The sequence below is a fragment of the Apostichopus japonicus genome, chromosome 19, assembly GCF_037975245.1.
Source record: "Apostichopus japonicus isolate 1M-3 chromosome 19, ASM3797524v1, whole genome shotgun sequence".
Lineage (NCBI taxonomy): Eukaryota > Metazoa > Echinodermata > Holothuroidea > Aspidochirotida > Stichopodidae > Apostichopus > Apostichopus japonicus.
In genome coordinates this window covers 18,658,209-18,672,906 of record NC_092579.1, presented here as the reverse complement: position 1 = coordinate 18,672,906, position 14,698 = coordinate 18,658,209, and the positions used below count along the sequence as shown (strand labels likewise).

Below are 14,698 nucleotides of genomic sequence, written 5' to 3'. Positions count from 1 at the left end.
GTAGTATTTTGGAGCTGTTTAAACCCCTCCTTTAATAAGTGCCTAACTAGATTAGTGCACAACAATAGAATACATACTTGAGGAGGTAATTCTTGAGGTTGCGTGAGGGTGGGCAGACTGCGAGGAGGTTGGACATCAACAGCCATACTCTATTACTAGAGTCTCTTGAGGGGTTACCCCAGCTCAGGCTACATAACTGGCAGTAGACCTCGTCTCGTAGACTTCTGTGAGAGATACACTGGAAAATAGAAAAAAGCAAATTTAAGTGAAATCTTAAACTTTGCTTGTTACAAAATACTAAACCATCATCTGTATATTTTGGCTCCAACACTTATTGATGTAAAAAGTCATCAAAAGCTAAACGTGTTGAATGTACACATTTTGTGAGCTTTAGTCGGCAGAGAAAATGCACACTATATAAGAAAATTATTTGAAGTGGAATGGCTGGTAAGAATTTGATGAAACCTCACAATAGAATCACACATGTTACACCGCCACAACAAGTACTAAAAAACACTCAGAGCCTACTATTTAATGGAGACATTGTTTTCATCTAATTAAATTAATTATAAATTTTGTATTTTAAATTAATTAAGTTAACCCTCCTCGATGTCATATAACAATTTGGATTGTAAATGTTTTGAGACAAACTACTGTTTTCTTCAAATTGTTTTAGCAGGATACCACTTAGGGGAGAGCAGGATGTGGGTGCGGGTCGGGGAGGGTATGGGGACTGCTACAAATAAATATGGTAAAATAAGTCATATAATTTGTGTATGCTATTGATAAATATTTTAGAATTGGGACATATCTTTCATATTAAGTGAGCAGTTTGGCAGTCCACTCCCACAGACATATACATTGTTTTTCTCTTCAATATAAAATAGAAATTCCACCTACCTGCTGAATGATATAACTCCCCATGATGTACAGCTTGTCTTCTGGTAGAGCATTGGTCGGTTGATCAGTGTTGTGGATAAATCGAAGGATCAATTTATTGAGGGTCAATGCGATCTGTTCCTCTTCGGGTCCTAACTTGTGCAAACTGGTGGTAAGGGGTACAGCCTGGTATCCAAATGCCTCGCTCTGTAAAAAATATAGATAATAGTAATCTGCTTTTTGACTTTGGGAGTTTAAAATTTGCAAAGTTGATAAGAATAATTGAAAATATTGTGTTCATAACACTGCCAACTTCAAAAAAATAGAAAATACAAAAAAATAAATATTAATAGTTTTTATATATTTTTATAGTTTTTATATCATAGAAAATCATTGATCATTACAGTGAAAGGAAAGGAGACGAAACATAAAACGATATAAGTAAATAAACAACTGAAAACTGGCTGGGAAATAATAAACAAGTGATTCAAATCACGTTCTGGCCAGGAATTTGTTTGCCCTTTTTCATCAAGAAACAAAACAAAGTAATTGTATTTCATATCTAAGTTTAATAGATAGCCATGTCAGATAGCATGAAGGACCTTTCATATGTAAATGTTTTTGTTTGACCCCAATGACCTACCTTAAAATGAATGCTGATGTACTTAGAGAAGGAATAGTCTTCAATATTTGCTGGTAGGGCTGTGGCAGTTTTCAATTCAGGGTTGGACCCTGGTACTTTGACGACATGCTGTTTCTCGTTATACCTCAGAGGTCGGGCTGTAACACAAAAACAAGTAACAAAAGACATTACAATGACTCGCAGCAAATCAAAGAAAATCAACGTCATGAAACCTAATCGTACAATTAAAACCTTGGTATAAACTCATCACCCGACACCTTCTGCCTTGCAAGACCCTAAGATATGGAAAACAATTATTCCGGAAAACTGAACTTATCATTTCACTAGGACCGCTGTATCAAATTTGTTGTACACGTAATATCAAGTCTTCGGCAAACCCTTTGTATCAAGTCTGCTATCAAGTCTGTGGCCTACATTATTGTAATTGTATTGTTGTATTGTATCGAATTGAATTGAATTTTATTGTTGTATTGTATTGTATTTTATTGTATTGTATGTGTTGTATTGTATTGTATGTGTTGTATTGTATAGTATTTTATTGTTGTATTGTATTGTTGTATTGTATTGTTGTATTGTATTGTTGTATTGTATTGTATGTGTTGTATTGTATTGTTGTATTGTATTGTATGTGTTGTATTGTATTGTATTGCATGTGTTGTATTGTTGTTTTGTATTGTTGTTTTGTATTGTTGTTTTGTATTGTTGTTTTGTATTGTATTGTTACATTATTGTATGTGGCTTATATTCATACCGTATCAAGTATGTTTCACACGTTATATGGCATACTTTACAGTATCATTACAGTTTGACATAACTTGGGAGTTATGTTTTCATATTCCTCTTCTAGAGTAACAGATGGATGTTGTGTGGTTGCTAGGAGACCATTGCTTCTGTCATATTTTGACCTGCTGTGATATCTGTCACCGACTCTGATCATGTGACCAGTCGGTCTAGATAACACGCAAACAATTCTTTGTTAACGTGAAGTACGATCGTAACAATTCTTAGAGTGAAAGTGTAATCTCACGATACCTTCAGCATCTTGTAGGAGCACGTGCAGCTGGTGCGGTATCTCCAGATTAGTCAAGGTCAACGGCACAGAGGTCACCGGTACAGAGGTCGGTGGGGGCGCTGTTGGCTCCCCAAGCATCTCGCTGTTCAGTTGATGCTTAAGCTGCATCACTTCATTCAGCGCCACACTCTGTCTGGCATTTCTAGCAGCTTCTTCCTCCCTCAGTCTGGCCAACTCCTCTTCTTGTTTCCTTTGAATTTCCAAAGCCTGGCGGTGTCTCAGAAGCATCTACAGTTTAAATATGATACAAAGTGGTTTTCACATTGAGATTTTGAAAGTAGTAACAAGGTTATATCACTAATGACAGTAAAATTGGTATTTGATATTGAATTAAACCATAAAAAAAACTCATTATGATTTTATGATATAGTCATTTTTTATTCATATCATCCCAAGGCAAACATGGTTCATAGGTATGTCCCCACTCTTCCCTGCCCCCATGTCATGTCAGAGAGGGGATATTGAGTTGGAAGACTTAACCACAAAAACATATTTGCTCTAAGGCTAAAGTTCAAAAATGAAAATGACTTCTAAGTAATTATCAATTACAACCACTTTGAGTTATATATTAAACAAATATTTTAATAACTTCTAAGTCTGACCCAGAGTGTGCAAGGGATCAGAGACTAGAGCCCATTAAGTCAATTAGGGTGCCTGGGAAAATAAAGGAGGGGGCTCAAGAAACAATGTAGAGAGGGCTAGGAAAAATATGTGTTCAATGAACAGTGTAGTCCCAATTTTGAAATATACTTATAGGAAACATGTAGAAGCAAGAAGGAGGCACAGAATTGTCCTCTGCAGGGAGAACGACCCGCCTCTCGACTACCTCTGATTACCTTCGCATATCTCCGTCTCTGCAGAAATCCTCTTACTCTAGCCTGCATAAGGACAAGACCAATCAACACGGCTCTGGTCCGACGCCTGACCGTCACTCCTCGGATTCTGGCCTGGATACCAATGATGGTCTGTCTCAGCTTCTGGTATCGTTTGTAAGCGATGTAACCTTTAGCGTATCTCTGGATGATGACCACCGCCTTGATGATGACGCTGGTCCGCAACCTCTCCAAGTAGTTCTCAAAATGTTCCTTCAAGAACACCTGCAGAGGAATAACAGCTTAAAGGTTAATGTTTCCAGAGACTGAAGGTAAGTCTTTTAAGAGCCTGGAGGTAAACTCTGTCAAGAGCTTCAAAAGTAACTCTTTCAATAGCATAAAGGTAACTATTTCAAGAGCTTAATAGGTAACTCTTTCAAGAGGTTAAAGGTAACTATTTCAAGAGCTTAAAGGTAACTATTTCAAGAGTTAATAAGTAACTCTTTCAAGAGGTTGACAGTAACTCTGGCAATAGCTTAAAAGTAAATCCTTCAAGAGCTTAATAGGTAACTCTTTCAAGAGGTTAAAGGTAACTCTTTCAAGAGTTTGAAGGTAACTCTGTCAATAGCTTAAAGGTAATTCCTTCAAGAGCTTAATAGGTAACTCTTTCAAGAGGTTAAAGGTAACTCTTTCAAGAGTTAAAGGTAACTCTTTCAAGAGTTTAAAGGTAACTCTGTAAAGAGCTTAACAGTAACTCTTTCAAGAGCTTAAAGGTAACTCTTTCATGGTAACCTCTACAAGATTTCCAGGACAGTGGTTCTTGCTCCTTTTAAACTAGCCAGCTTACCAGTATTGATCTATTCCATCAAAACCTTTTGCTAATTTCTTCTTGCATCATATTTTCTCATTTTCCAACCATTTCTTCGATGGGCAGTGGTCTGAATTTTGCTTAATTGTTCATGTCTACAAAAATCGTCTCATCATCTCTAACTGATATAATGAATTATGATTGTGAAATATAAAAGAGTAAATTCATTCATTTCAAATTTTGAAAAAGACGGAGAGAAATGTTGTCTTTATTATAGTCTCACTTTAGTGATTCCCATTTTAAATTCTTGTTGCATCTTGGGATCAATCTTTTCCAAGATTCTCAGTACGATATCTCTGGGAGTGGTTCGAAATGAAATGGCCCCGATCAAGAACCTGTACCTGTAGGACAAAGAAAAAAAAAGTAAATTAATTGGTGCTCAAGTTTTTTATCAAATACATGAAAACAACAAGAACATAAAAAAACATTCTTTAACAAGAAATTTCAGATACCCAGAGTGGTTGGAAAAGACAGTCGTCAAATTCTGTTAACTGATCAAAGGACATCAGTGTTGCCTTGAAATTTTACCGAGCTAACATTGATAATTGCTTTGAAAAGTACTTTTCAGTCTTCATGAATAATTAAGCAGTGCGAGAAGACAAGACAAAGATACAAGACTGTAAACCTTCAAAATTTTTAACTTTTGTTTTTCCTCAAATTTTAATAAATGCTTCAAACTGAATTGTATACAAAAGTTATTTGACAGTTACTGTTCCAAGGCTGGAAATGGAATACAACCTTTGATGTGGTGCTGTCTGCATGTTATGGTGTTTTTTTTTTCTCGGTAGAACCACAGCACAATGTGGATATGATTGGAATACAATTGATTGATTGATTGATTGCAATAATATCTGCTTCTTTAATATTGAGCATTTTATCACTTGACGGTGGTTACTTTGCAACTGAGAAATTTAGAGACTCATTCCCTTTTACATAAGTTCAATGGGTCAAAAAAGATATTATGAAAAGACTTACCTATCTGCAAACTTCCTGAAAGTTAACCTGATTGGAAAACCGGCCTTCCTGATCCGAACTGTTTCCAGCATCCCAGAGTACCTGAGCTGCTCCATAACAGACTCCATCTCGAAGGTCATGGAGGATTTGGTTGTGTTTGGTTTGATACAGCGAACGAAGAATGGATTGCATCTAATTGCAGAAGAAACATTTTCATGTAAACCGATTTACTATGAAAATGAAAACGTAATTTTTTCTTACCCGATACCGAAATCTTCTCTATGTGATCCAAACTAAGGCTGCAAGAGCCATGACAAATTTTTCCTTCATTTCAAACACCATGTATAATGGACTACTGACAACACATGTACTAGTCCTAGACATTACCCCCTGCCCCATCCGACCCCCTGCCCACCCCACCCCCATCTGCACCCACCCCACCCCCTGCAGTTAACTGCTCAAAACTATTTGTAACAGATGGTTTTTGTTGATGTCACCAGGCAAATTACAAACTATCTCTGATTAAACCAAAAAAAGTGATTTACTGGTTTGTGACTTTATCTCCATCGTTTTTAGCGTAACTTGATTGACAATTTCGTCTGCAAACCAGCGTTTGGAGTTTGTGGGATAATTGGAATGACAAAAAATATCACATTCTCATGCAAAACATACCACCAAGAAAAACTGTGATAAAGGTGCTAAGGTTGACAGCGCAGAAAAGACGATGTATTTAGGGATGTGTATTGACAATAAACTTTAATTTTACATGTATATTTAAAGAATTTTAAAGAGGGTTCATTAGATCAATCTACTTATCTTTTATGGTGCCATATTTCAAGTTAAGAGTAGTAATGGAATTTTTAAGAACCTACATTTTACATCATATTATCTATGCTGTTCCTGTCTGGCACCATTTTTTATCAGTTTAGGATCAGCAAAGATTTAGCGCCTTCTGACATAACAGAAATACCTAGCCTTGATTTTAATACCATTATTAACAATGCAGCTATTAGAGAATTTAAAAGCCTTGCTTATAAATTTCATACAGTGGAAAACCACCCGCTTCATTATCTTGTGAGCTGAGATCACTTCTTGGACAGACTAGTTACAATTTGAGAAATAGGGCAATAACACCAAATTTTTGAACTGTACGTTTTAAAAATTCTTTGATTTACAGGAAGTTGCGATTTTTATTCAGAGTGTGGTATCTCAACATTTTTTTTTTAATTCTTTCATCAACTTTAAATTTATAATATGTACATATTGTCCTTGCTGCTTTTCTACTTTATCCTGTATATCTCTGTTTTTACATCCTATTATATGTACTTTTATGTGCTTATACTGGATTTTTGATAAACTTGAAATTTAAACTTGAAAAAAAAACACTGATTTTGATTTTATAAAAACTTGAAGAAGTGTAAAACAAATGCACATGCTGTATGACATTCATTTTTATATTCATTGTCTTATTTTGAATGATGCTAATATGTCAATCATAAATTTATACACATACATTTGCAAGTTATCAACACAAACGCAAGATTTATTTTTATTTTAGATCCAGTGAAAAATGAATTAACTTCCCACATCCTTAGCCTTTGTGACAAAATGTACTAAGCTTCTTTTTTTGTAAACAGCAACGTTTAAAAAAAAACCTTTTTTTCCTTCATTTAAGATTTGAAATTCCACGACTCACTTGCTCATGGAGGATAGAAGGTCATCCAATGATTCGCAGAATTTTGTCGCCACCGTGGAGGCTCTCATCTTTCTCGGACCGAACCTGTTTGACGATTGCATGCTCGACCTCTTCGCTTCCTTCGCTTGCAAGGCGTGGAACATTCCAGAAATGATCTGCAAAAAACGAATCATGACGTAAAGATCAATCAAATTAAAAAAAAAAATACTTAAGCAAAAAAAAATCTCTGCATAATTGCAATATTTTACCAATGGTACATTTCCAGTAAATCAACTAATTCAATAGTTAACAGATGTAATTTTTCAATAGAATGAGATCTGTAAAACCTGCTCCAGTCTAATTAAATTTCAAAGATCCGCAAATTCTTCATGAAGAAAGTAAAATAACGACTGAAAACTGCATAAATGACTGGGTTAAAGGCAACTAGCTAATTTAACTAATTATTTTAAATGCTTGCCAACAATTTATACCCAATTCACTCATGTGCAATGCACCATCTAACAGTCTTGCCTCTGTAGACTGAGGTGAGGACTTCTTTGTAGACCACGAGAGCATACGGATATATATATATTTTGTTAAAGTAGCGCACGGACTGTGTCGTCTTTATTATATTATTTCGTTTAGTTTATAGTTTTCCAAGAGTGACTGCCAGTGGCAGGTCCACGATATTAACTTGAATTATCTCCGGCCAGAGTCTACATTCATTTGAAAAAAATAATATTCCCTCGTCTTCATATATGCACCCCCCTCCCCCTACAGTTGTTCTTACTTTATCTTGTGGAATCTCACAGAAAAATAATGCCCTACATACATACCTCCGATCCACTGGCTTGAAACATGGAGATGACGTCTTGTTTGAGGGTGTCACGGTTCTTCTCCACAAATCTGGTGACATCGTAGGTCACCTTTCCGGCGTAGTGTACCACGATGAAGCACATAGGGGTAGTCCTGGGGTAGGTGTAGTTCTTATGACCGGTGTGATGGTAGTGACATTTGTCCAGGAATGATTTATCAGATCCCTGAAAAATCAAATCAAATCAAAATGTTTTTTGATATTCAACTTGATTTCAAAAATATATATAGAACCAAAAGCAAATACAACTATCTGTTCTGACACCAAATTTTCTCAATTGGTAAAACTCTCTTTAAAATCAGTCATGTAGAGCTAATATTGCTTTATTGCAGAAGGGATGTTTCCATCCAGGAACATTTCTCATTTAAAACTGTCTTCTAACAAAGAGATATGTCAGAGTATGACATAATGGTGAACAATCAACCGACAAGCAAATATATTTTTGTGATAAAGTCAAATAAGTTCCATACGATCACCCTTGAGCTGTTCTCCAGGCACCCTCCTACACACCCCCACTCCTTACCCATCTCTCTCCCATACTGATATCCCCTTACACTTCAAAGACAGTATGCTAAGCATAATAATTCAATATACCTGCGGGAAATTGCTCTCATCATCCAAGAGATGAAATATCCCTGTTGGTCTTTTGGCCATCAAATCTAAGCATTGCTGGTTGTTGTTGAACTCAATTTCCGTCCAAGGAATCTTCTCTTTCTGATACTCATTCTGAGTAAAAATAAATAATAATCAAAAAAAAAAAAATTCATAAGAACGCTTAACATACATAGTTGCACCAATAGACACTGAAATTGCCATGTTTGTAAGTCACACAGTAACCAATTTTTCTATAGCATGTTTGAGCTACTGTACAAGGCCTTAACTAAAAATGCCCAATATTACCACAGTGAAACAAGGAAACATCATTTTTGTATCTTGAGACACTGTCATGGATTATTCCACCCATTTAATGGGATTATACGTTAAACTTCAACACATGCAAAAGTAAGGGAAGTTAATCCTTGCTTTGAGCAGTTCAACTCCTGACCTTCACGAGTATACTGACGTCGTTCTATTGCTGGCAGACCCTGGTCAACCACTCCCTGCTCAAACCATCGAAGAAAATTACAAAGCTGAAGGATAGAACTAAAACACCGAGCAAAATCAGCGAGATCGTCATCACCGCATATATCATTTAAGAGAACATTAATGCCCTTACTAAGGAGAATCTACTGTATACCATCATACCAAGGACTGACCTGTTCTAACTGGAAGATGTGTCGGTTGAAGAAGAACTGAATGTACTCATTGGCATGGTTTATACACAGCTGCTCAAAACTGTTGTGAGTGAAGACCTTTGGAAAGAGAGAAAGATATTAACCATTAATAATCAGAAAACAATTGGAGATGTTTGAATAATCACAAGCAGATGTCACCAATTATGGCCCAGTACATCAAAAAAGAAATATGCATCATACAAACAAAAATATTATGAGGCATTTTTGCCTACTTTTGTCCTTCCTTGTACTTTCTTTGATAATTCAGACTTATTCACATTTAGAACAAAACAAGTCTGCAATGAATTAAATTTGAACAATTTTGAGAATTTTTATCAATTTTTAACACCTGTGGATAGAGAGAAAGAATATTCACCATTCAATCCACCAGAAAACAGTGTGAGACTTTTGTATATTGCACCAATGCTGGTTTGTACATCAAGAGAGGCAAATTACGGTATCAAACAATAAACAATAAATAAATTGTTAGCCACAAATTTATCCTTCCTTAATTGTACTGTCGTTTGATAATTCAGACTTCTTCACATTTAGAACAAAATAAGTCTCCAATGAAGAAAATGCACAATTTTCAGAATTCATATCAATTTGAACACCTGTCGATAGAGATAAAGAATATTAACCATTGAGACGTTTGTATATTACAGATGTCATCAATGCTGGTTACTACTCCATAAGAGACAAAACTAGAAAACAGAAAACTGTCAAAACTATTGTCAAAACTTATTTTGTCCTTCCTTAATTGTACTGTCATTTGGTATTCACACTTATTCACATTTAGAACAAAATAAGAGTCCAATGAAATGACATGCTCAATTGTCAGAATTTCTACCAATTTTAAGTCACCTGTTTGCTTTTGCACAAATTGCTTAGCTGCAGCAGGAATAAACTTTCACAAAAGAGCTTGAGGAGTAAGATGAGGAAGACAGCTTTGGTTAATTCGTAGATCACGTGATACCCCCAAAACACCGTTTTTTTCCGGGAATAAACCTAGCGAGGGCTAACCAGGTTGACAATGGCTGACAAAACTGAACTTGATTTAATACAAAGTACATTGTTCCTTTGTTGTTGAAGTGATGTCATGAGACAAGAAGAAAAGCAACAACACCGTAAAATACAACAACAATTTAATAAATATCATTGTTAAATCACTGCATTATTTTTCTTGCAACTTTCATTACCTCAAATCCATAGATATCCAGTATTGCTATGTAGTTGAGCTTGGTATCTCTGGTCGTAGTGGAATTGATTCTTGATACCAACCACTCAAAGAGTGAAGTGTAAAGACTTTTAGTAATTCCATCTCTACAAGTGAAAAACAAACAAAAATTTAGGCTCAGTGAAGCAAATATAACGATATCATACAGCAGGTTTATGTAAAATTTACACCCCCAAAAAAGGAAAATGAAAAAAATGAAGAATTTTTTTGTTGTTGTAATTATAGAATGGGAGTATAAATATGCAGAGACCAGATTATTGCAAGACTTGGACCTCAATGAGTCATCAAACAGTTAGTTTGCAATCTCTTTTAACTATTTCTTTGTTGAGTGTGCAAGTTAGGAGTCTCATACCATGTAACCATGGCAGACCTGCCCACCACCCCCCACCATCCCCCCTTCCCCCAAGGTGTCAACAAGAAGATTTCGAAGAATAAACCTGAAGATTGGTGTCAAAATCTTGGAGATATAAAAAAAGTTCTTAAGTCAAATGCAGCAGCACATTATAATATATCCACAAATCCACATAAATCCGCTTTACTTTGTATTACTGGTTTGAATGTGAGATTTGGAGATCCTAATCGTGAGACGAAGCATCAAACTGTTTGAGTTGGCATGTATGCCATGGATGTTACTGTCTCACAGCCAACTTTCATTCAACCACAACCATTCTATGATCACCGGCATAGGCCTGGATAATTCAGTCTGTAGTGCACATGTTACTATATCTCTCATTAATGTGTGGATCACCACAGACGTATGTATACAGCATCAGTATGGGACAACCTCACTGAAATATGACTCCATTCATTTGATCTATTGCACCTCAGGATCTGATCATGATGGCCAGGTATGTAAAATGTAATGTAATACACAGTGTGTACTTGTGAGGAGATGTCATTTCCTTTATGAATAACTGTACCTTGCATCTATTGCTTGTTCAACAGTTCTTATTGTTAGAATACGTTCACCGGCTGTCTCCTGGAAGATAAATAAAAATAAGAAAATAGATAAAACCAGTAAAAATGGTATAAACCATCAGTGGCAGTCGTACAAAGATATATTCTTCCAACAAATAGAAACAAACTTCATGGAATCGTCCAATCACCTCTACTGCACAACAGACTGTTGTGGATAGGTCATGACCTTTCGAAAGACTGGATCCAACATTAAAATCCAAAGGATGTGCCTAGGGGCAAAGAGACGGCCAAATCTATCCACTACAGCACACCATCCAAAATTTTTATAACTTAATCAAGATTCATTGATGGATTAGATGGTCTGATGTGAGGCTAAACATACCGTGACTTTATAAATCAGCGCTTTCTCCAGGTCTCCCGAAGAAAGGTCTAGAAGCCGAGCAGCCCAATCCACCTGCTGATGGTTGGCTATTTCCAGTTTCTCGACACTAACACTTCTGTTACCATCCTGCAATGAAAAATGAAAGAAGAAACATTGGGAATAAAAGCACAGAAACAAACATATATTGAACATACTTAATAAATATTGTAATATGATAGTAAAAGATATGAAAAGATGTATTAAGCAACCTTAGAATACACAAAACATTGATAACTTTCAACAATAGATTTTATGTCAAATTTCTCCCTGAGTATTCTTGATTGAATATAAATAAAAGCATCCCCAACAAAGGATTTTATTCCAGGTGCATAAAACTATTCTTGGTAAACACAGTACATCAATGTTATATGTATATATTTATATCTCTATATGGAAATAATAGCATGCACAAAATTTTTTATAACTTTCATCATAGAGTTTATGGCAAAGTTCCCCCTGACCATTCTTGATTGAATAATAAATAAATGATTCCCCAACAAAGGACTTTATCCCAGATACATAAAACTCTTCTTGGTAAACATAGTATATATATATATATATATATATATATGTATATATATATATATATATCTATAGGGAAATCATAGAGTGCACAACACAATTATAACTTTCATCAATAGATTTCATGGCAAAGTTCTCCCTGACAATTCTTGACTGAATATAAATTATTTACACTCCAACAAAGGACTTTACCCCAGATTCATAAATCAGTTTTGGAAATCAGATTAGAACACTGTTATATCTGTCTCAATCTATATGAGACATGCTGGAATTTATGCTACCTTCAAAATGATATGCAAACATGTTAAAAACATGAAGCAGTAAAAATTAAGGCCAAAGTCTGTTGTAGACAAGATGAGTTTGCTCTATGACCTTTAAGATATTATTTTAATGTCAACATGTTACGACAGTTGAACTATAAGAAGAGAAATATTTCTCACATTTATTGCAAACTATCTTTTTGCTTTCTTTCTTGTTTCATGAACTGTGACTTTATAATATATGAAGTTTTTTCTTCAAAGTAAATTTTATCATAACCAAATTTCCACTGTTCAGATCAAATTGTTTACATTAATGCATTCTTTTATAGTTTACATATCTATGAAAGATATGTTAATATTAAGCTGCATTCCAATCACACCATTGAAAATGAAGAAATCAAGTACTAATTGTCTGTGACAAGCTATTGTTTTTTCCAATGTCTCATGAAAAACAAGTTCAAGTGTAGGGCTTCTCAGCAGCTCACTTAAATAATTATCCGCCTTCAAAAATTGTTTTCTACAAAAAAATACAAGCATTCTTGTTTAACTGCTTATCGCTCGAAGAAGGTTTTAATGACATGCCACCAAAACTACTATGTTGTGTTTGTAAATATTTGGTTTCAATTTAACTTTTTGGTATTGCTGCTATTAAACCAAATTATCTTTCTTTTTTGAAATAATGTGACGATACTCCAGTTCTTTGTAAGTGTAATTCCATTAAGAAAAAAAAAATAATAATACACCCCTTTATCTGTAGAGATAGTAATTTATTCAAATGGGAAGAAATAATTATGTATATATATATATATATATATATATATACATATATTTTTAGACATACTCTTTATCAATTTTTTCTGTGAAAGGTACCAAGCAAAATATTCCTTTAGGTAAATAAAGTATCTATAGGCTCTGAGCAGTTAAATGTTTAAAAATGGATGTACACTAAAAAATTGCTCACCCCTTCCATTCTGAATTCGACATTTCCGAGATGAAGAACAGCAGCCAGAATCGAGAATATTGTCTTCTTTTCCGCGGGTTTGAAATTAATGACGTCCAGAGAGCGATCCAACCTCTGGAATTCCTCTGCGTCGTCCCTGAGGGCGTTCTTGAGGTTCCCTCCTCCCTGGTTGAGGTAGTTATAACCGGCAGCCGCCCCCAGACCGTACTTAGCTCTTTCAGCTTGAGACATACCCGTCAGCATCTCGTAGAAAACGTGGTAGTTACGCTCTCCTCGTGCCTTGGGGGAACGTACGAAAAATATCACGGTATGAAAAACAAAAATTTTTTCCAAAATTTACACGAGCTGCGGGCGAGATGGTTAAAAGCAGGCTTGGTTGAGGTTTTGATTTAAAAAAAAATGAAGAAAAGACATTGACCTGGTCAGCTGTAAAACTATGCATGACTCAGCATTAGCTTGCACCGTTATAAGCAAACCAATTGTTTGAGAGAAAGGTAGGGAAGGGGATGGGAGTGTTTTTCCAGAAAGGATCCTTCACATTGATTTTATCATTTTCTTGGCAAAAAATTACAATTTAGTCATCAATTCAGTATTTCAGAGTGAAGAAACAATTATACCAAAAGTCTTATTAACTATTAGTAGGTCCCTGTAAGATTCCTGAATACCAAATATTAAAAGAGCTTACATTTTACAAGAAATGTAGTAACTAAATTTTCTGCACCTCACCTGCCCCCCCCTTCCCCTCTGGCCTGTGGACTATGTCATACCTGCTTATTAGAAATATATGTAATTCATACTTAATAGGCTTTTGCTAACATACGACGCATAACCATTAAAAGGATTATCATGACAAACTTTTTCTGTAAATTTTTCAAGGATTTCACTACTATTATTATTATTTTTATTATTACAAAGAGTCTTAATATATTTCCTCTTTAGTAGACAGAAATACACCCCAAAGTCATCTGGTTAATGATCAAGTTATTTATAGCAGTTTTCAAGAACCCAAATGAATAATTAATTCAACTGGCTTTGTGAGACGATATGGTAAGATGATATGACAATGATAAGTTGTTTTTTCTTTTACCTGGTTGACGATTCTGGATTTTTCCAACAGGTAATGTGTTGTTCTTGCTCCTGTGATGCAACCACTTTTGACAAGAAAGAAACGCAAATGTGATAATTGGTAAAAGGCAACTGGCTTTTATCATTCTGCTAAAAGCAGTCAAACTTAAAAAATCAATGACAGAGATCTTTTCAAAATTGGTTTATAAACTAAATATAGTCAATATTTCAATTATATCTTTAATTCATTTTCACTAAGATAA

The 14,698-nt window shown here is 35.1% G+C and overlaps 1 protein-coding gene across 1 annotated transcript in view; it reads right to left on the bottom strand.

Moving 5' to 3' along the window:
- The window catches only part of LOC139960320 (unconventional myosin-XV-like), a 61,833-nt gene that overhangs the window by 35,405 nt on the left and 11,730 nt on the right, over nucleotides 1-14,698 (bottom strand). The window contains exons 9-24 of the mRNA XM_071958612.1: nucleotides 14,458-14,521; nucleotides 13,371-13,649; nucleotides 11,589-11,714; nucleotides 11,209-11,267; nucleotides 10,251-10,374; nucleotides 9,034-9,129; nucleotides 8,372-8,503; nucleotides 7,740-7,943; nucleotides 6,925-7,079; nucleotides 5,250-5,420; nucleotides 4,498-4,615; nucleotides 3,431-3,691; nucleotides 2,555-2,822; nucleotides 1,523-1,659; nucleotides 901-1,086; nucleotides 78-238 (exon numbers count right to left, since the gene is read on the bottom strand). Coding sequence (XP_071814713.1) covers nucleotides 78-238; nucleotides 901-1,086; nucleotides 1,523-1,659; nucleotides 2,555-2,822; nucleotides 3,431-3,691; nucleotides 4,498-4,615; nucleotides 5,250-5,420; nucleotides 6,925-7,079; nucleotides 7,740-7,943; nucleotides 8,372-8,503; nucleotides 9,034-9,129; nucleotides 10,251-10,374; nucleotides 11,209-11,267; nucleotides 11,589-11,714; nucleotides 13,371-13,649; nucleotides 14,458-14,521 — 2,541 coding nt within the window. The remainder of the gene's footprint in view (nucleotides 1-77; nucleotides 239-900; nucleotides 1,087-1,522; nucleotides 1,660-2,554; nucleotides 2,823-3,430; nucleotides 3,692-4,497; nucleotides 4,616-5,249; nucleotides 5,421-6,924; nucleotides 7,080-7,739; nucleotides 7,944-8,371; nucleotides 8,504-9,033; nucleotides 9,130-10,250; nucleotides 10,375-11,208; nucleotides 11,268-11,588; nucleotides 11,715-13,370; nucleotides 13,650-14,457; nucleotides 14,522-14,698) is intronic.